General features: G+C 22.4%; 1 protein-coding gene across 1 annotated transcript in view; it reads left to right on the top strand.

The window, feature by feature from the left end:
* The window catches only part of LOC114938318 (uncharacterized), a 5,906-nt gene extending 4,369 nt beyond the window's left edge, over positions 1-1,537 (top strand). The window contains exons 3-7 of the mRNA XM_029312212.2: positions 1-172; positions 307-415; positions 559-645; positions 789-875; positions 1,281-1,537. The exon at positions 1-172 is cut by the window's left edge and continues 57 nt beyond it. Coding sequence (XP_029168045.1) covers positions 1-172; positions 307-415; positions 559-645; positions 789-875; positions 1,281-1,295 — 470 coding nt within the window. The 3' untranslated portion in view covers positions 1,296-1,537. The remainder of the gene's footprint in view (positions 173-306; positions 416-558; positions 646-788; positions 876-1,280) is intronic.
* The last annotated feature ends 4,463 nt before the right edge of the window (positions 1,538-6,000 follow it).

Here is a 6,000-nt window from a genome sequence, read left to right as displayed (position 1 = left end):
AGACTTCTAATAAGTCAAATGATGATATAAAAGATACAATTAAAAAAAATACATTACACGATTTTCATAAGAAGGTGTCGGTTGTCTTAAGTATTACATTTACTTTATTGATTCTAATGCTCGCAATATTTGGCTACATACACTTATTTCGCCCACGTCTCTTTGGCCGTTGGTAAATTAATTTCTTTCAACTTTTCAATTACTTATAATATATATATATATATATATATATATATATATATAAAACAAATATTATACATTTATACATTTGTCCCATTGTAATTTTTTACTAATAATAAGTGAAAGTCCTAGAGTAATGGATGCCCTGAATAGAGTAATGAATGTCCAGCCACTTGCCGTGCCGCATGCAAACGGAAGAGTTGTTATACCTGCAAATGATGTGCAACAGCAACAGGTAAGTAAATTACAAACAGTAAAGTATACACAGTGTCTGTTTCAACTTGGTGCAGTTGCATTTGTTCTGAAATGAAATATGTTAAAAACAAGCATAACATAAGGATACAATCGCCTTATATCTAAACACACAAAATGTTTCAGAATAGAGTAATAAATGTCCAGCCACTTCCCGTGCAGTATGCAAACGGAAGAGTTATTATACCTGCAAATAATGTGCAACAGCAACAGGTAAGTAAAATACAAACAGTAAAGTATACACAGTGTCTGTTTCAACTTGGTGCAGTTGCATTTGTTCTGAAATGAAATATGTTAAAAACAAGCATAACATAAGGATACAATCGTCTTATATCTAAACACACAAAATGTTTCAGAATAGAGTAATAAATGTCCAGCCACTTCCCGTGCAGTATGCAAACGGAAGAGTTATTATACCTGCAAATGATGTGCCACCGCAACAAGTAAGTAAAATACAAACAGTAAAGTATACACAGTGTCTGTTTCAACTTGGTGCAGTTGCATTTGTTCTGAAATAAAATATGTTAAAAACAAGCATAACATGAGGATACAATCGTCTTATATTTAAATACACAAAATGTTTCAGAATTAAATGTGCAAACGAAAAAAACATATTTCAAATATCGTAAAAATAAAAAAAATTAAATAAACGTAAATTCAAAAACAACCGTTTTGTTATAAACTAAACGTGTTGTGAATACGTTCGTTTTTGAACACATAATGACTGTTTTCACTTTTATAATGAGTTATATAATACAATATACGTTTTTAAACTTATTTATTATTAATGTTAGCTTATTGTACACAAGAATACTAGTTATATGTAAATAATATCTCAAATTTTACAGCCTCCAGAGAACTAATTACATATACGTATGTTAACATTGATGTTTTGCTGTTAATTGTAAGATTTACTTATATATAACATTGATAAAATTTCGTAAGTATATTATTAAGCCCGAATCTCAATTTGTTCTGATGCATACGCGGTTATACAAGTAATTTTTAAGTTAGAGTTAGAAAATATTTTAATAATTGTATAATGAAAAATTTCGATCAGAAAACCATACAGGTAATTTATTTACATTTAATTTTTAAAAACTTGAAAGCCGTATTAACAATTATAAATTTAATAATTAAACATATACACACACAGATACTTATAAAAAATTTGTAAATAATTTAAATTAGAATGTAAGTGTAAATAGAGAAAATCAATTTCCAAAAATAATATACTGACATCTTTATATAAAAAATATTTTATATTAATATTTAGCAATACAAATATTTTATTATTTTACTCTACTAAATTTGATCAAAGGTTTTGATTATAGTAACATAGTAATAAAAATAGGTAAATAAAACCAGGGCTGTAATACAAATGCGGAAAGATTGATTAATTAACAAATTTATTTTAAACAAATAAAATATATATAAATAAACAATTTGATTATTTCGGCGTGAGATAAAAGAAGAATTTTAATCGTTTTGACTACTGACTTTGAATTTTTTAGTGATTTTGTACTTCTTGAAATTTATTGTTTTATATTTTATCTGACTAATTGTAATTATTTTAATTATTTTATCTCACACTGAAAAAAACTTGAAAGACCAAATTGTCCGTTCATATATGATTTATTTGTTTGAAATAAATTTTTAGTCAATAAATCTTTTTATGCGTCTAATTACATGCTGCTTCCTTTCTTTCTATTTTATTGCCAATATTATTTTATTCTATTAAAAATTTAAAAATAAATGATAATCATTAATAGTAAGTATTAGAAATAAAAACATAAAGAAATAATCATATGCGATTTTACTTTTCTGTCTAAAGACCAAAATATTTTATATCAAACATAACTATTTTTTTTACAAATTAACGGTAATAAAACATTTTCTTGAAAATGTTATTATAATTATTTTAATAATTACATTAGAAAAACATAGTTATATTCATTTTGATATAAGGATTCAAATTTGTGTTATAAATCAACAAAGTGGTGTCGAATAACGCGTAATTTAAACTTGCACGCACCTGCGTTTATGTACTTACAAATTATCACTTCTCAATATTATAGTGAGTTATTTTAGTTCTTACTGATCAATTAATTTCTGTTTTTTCTAAATGTATATATTTTTGTATATTATAACAATTACTGATATTTAGAAAATGATTATATAGAACAGATTTGAAAAATTATTATTTCAATTATTTTACATTAATATTTTTATATAAAAATAGTTTAAGATAATTTAATATTATACAAAAAAATGAAAATTATTTATATGTTTAATTAAAATATTAATTAATTCGTTAATTAGTAGTTTAATGTTAAGTAAATCAATTTATCTTTTAAAATGTTTCCTAAAATTTGTAAATACAAATTATGAGAGATTATGTAATTTTAATAAATGAAAAATATGTTACGCAAATTTAATATTTAAAAAAATTAAGATAAATTTTTGCTAAAAATGTGATAATTTACTAATTTTTTTATTTATTATATTATTTTTTATTTATTATATTATTATTATTACAGTTACTATAAGCAATGTAAAATTATTGGAAAAAACAGTTATAAAACATTTATAAAATAATTTTAATTTTTATGAACAAATTAAATTATATTTCTTAATTTATTTTTCTAATTTATATTTATCATTAAACATAAATGATATAATACACAAACTACAAAGTGATATTAATAATTAAATAATGACTCAATTTTTTATTAAATAATTTATGTACATCATATCTGATATGTTACTATTACATCATAAAAGACATTAAGATTGACAACAATATTAATAATTCAAATAATAATATCAACAATATTAATATCATCTGTAAATATCAGCAAATTGCTTTAATATATAAAATGTAATATCATACATATAGCAAATAAATGAGAAGAGATATTGTATACAAAAAAGAAATGATTATAATTTCAACATTTTCACGTAAAAGATTTTCGATTAAATTTTTAAAATTTGAGTATAATTAGAGTATTGTGGTGAAGTATATTTTATCATATACAATAAAAAGATCTAAAAATTTATAATTTGTATAAAAATCATATAATTAAATTATATTTATATATAATTAAATTATATACATATAATTAAATTAAATTAATATACATGATTATTGTTAGTGGATTAAAAAATTAATATCATTGAAGAAAGAGATATGTGCGCACGCATTTTTTTTAATTTTAAATTTTGAGATTAATAAAATTGTGCAATTTATAATTTTCATAAATATTTTGTGTTATTTTAATAAATCAAGAAAATATATAAGTAAATTGCTATGAAAACGTAGTAATTTATGTGTTTTTATTTATTATAACACAATTATATTTTAATATTATAATTACACAATTTTATTTTACTTAAAATAAAAACTTGGGCAAAACATTAAAAAGTTCATTCTTTCAACATAATAAAATAAATATAAATTTTTTAAAATTCAGATTCAATAGTTTCTAATAAAGTCTACAAACGGTAAAGAGTTTATATATATAATCAATAAAATATTTGTTTTGTTATCAATTATTTTGTGAACAATCATAAAACTTTCGATTAAATGATTAATTGTTATTGTTATCAAAAGATTGCTATGATAAATCGAAATACTACACGCAAATGATTGTATAATAATGTAAAAAATAAGAAATCTTGTATCTTTGAAAAGCATTGCATATTACTTCGACATTTTTGCATCAAGCGACTTATTCTTATTCTCTTCAATTATCAGAATAAGAATAATAAAAATATTGCATGCTTTTATCACACTTATATATTTAGTGGTAATATAATAATAATAGTATATATATAAAAATGCATGGATTGAACACGTACGTGTACCTTGATTTTGCATATTGTATATATTGATGTATTGATTAATATACACATTATGTATATGTATATGTATATGTATATGAACATGTGTTTATATTCAGATTTTGACATTTTTTATATATAAATTTGTTTATATAATTATTAATTTCTAACATTAATTTCACTTGTTTATGTATTTACATTTGTATCGCTATTTGTATTTATATTGACGAATGTTTTCTATACATATAATAAACTCTCGCTCTATATACAATATATGTGTATAATTTTATATAAAAAGATATATATATATTAAAGAAACATGACACAATGATTCTTGTTTTTGCTTCTAAAACTCAATATAAAATAATATTGCAAAAATAATTATTGATTAGTCATAAAAGTAATTACATTAATTAAATGTGATCAGAATTTATCAATTCTAAGAATGTCGCGTGAATTTTAGAACTTATTTTTTGTGAAGTAGACATTTTTAATATTTATCTCGTAATAATTACAACATTTATGTTCTATAAAAATTACAGAAGTTTTAAATAACACTGCGATTAAATATTATCTATAATTTATATATAATCACGGATGTTCTTGAACCCTTATAGAAATTTAGCACTAGTAACGTTAATTTATCACTTATTTCGAGTCTTAATCACTTATTTCGAGTACTTAAATTACTGCAATGTATATCATTATTTTAAGTACTCAAAATAAGTGATTAATTGGCGTTACTAGTAATAAATTTCTACAAGGGAAGTTATCTATATTATAAATCTTATATTAATTTGTGACAAACTTTATTTTAACATTATTTAGCATATATAATAGCAATATCCATATATATTTATTTATATAAGTAGTACTTTTTTGTTAATTTATAAATTTAAATTTATATATATCATATTATGCTTTTGTTTTTTTATATTACAAAATTTTTTAATGCGTAAAATTGTATCTCTTTCTAAAAAAAGCATGTTAACTGTGTGAATTTAATTTGTATCGATGTTTTGAAACCTTCCTTCCGCAACGCTGATTGGTTGTCTCGAAGTTTGATTTTCTTTAAATTTTATTTTTGAAAATATTTAAACATTAAAATTACGAGTGCAATTATACTGAATTTAGAACTGATTAAAGTAGCGAGTCTAATCTCATCTTAAGTTTACTCCTGTCAATTACTAATTAAGAATACAGTTGAACATTGTAACATAATATTTCGTACAATGTGCATAGGCTTTTAGTCGCACTTGGAGTTGTATTATAATATGTCCTCGTGTATTAATCTATTTGTATGCCGTCCTTGTATCAACCGTAAAATTTCAATGAAACGCTTGAGCAATATTAAGTTTATAGGATTACGTTGCAATTATAATAATATTAAAAATGTGCAAACTCACACACACAGCCGAAAATGTAAAATGCGAAAACGTTGGCCTTTATTTTATTTTACAACATAGATTCTTTTATGTAAAAAAAATAGAAAGAGAGAAAAAAATTGTAATTCTTTCTCGAAACGCTGTTCATAACACTCATACACTCATTCACTCTTTTTACGAACACTTTCGCAAATAATAGTAACATTTACATGATCACTTCGTCTTCTCGATGAAGCGATCTCTCAATTCGTGTAAAATCGCGATTAAGCGACCAAGCTAAGTTATACCTATAATAAACATGCAGGGCGCGTTTTTTGTAGAAGCTATAAATATATATATA

This window comes from Nylanderia fulva, unplaced genomic scaffold (assembly GCF_048542155.1).
Source record: "Nylanderia fulva isolate GAGA-0341 unplaced genomic scaffold, ASM4854215v1 Scaffold17, whole genome shotgun sequence".
In the NCBI taxonomy this organism is placed as follows: Eukaryota; Metazoa; Arthropoda; class Insecta; order Hymenoptera; family Formicidae; genus Nylanderia; species Nylanderia fulva.
The sequence above is the reverse complement of the archived record's forward strand: the minus strand, read 5'-3'. Positions and strand labels throughout refer to the sequence as shown.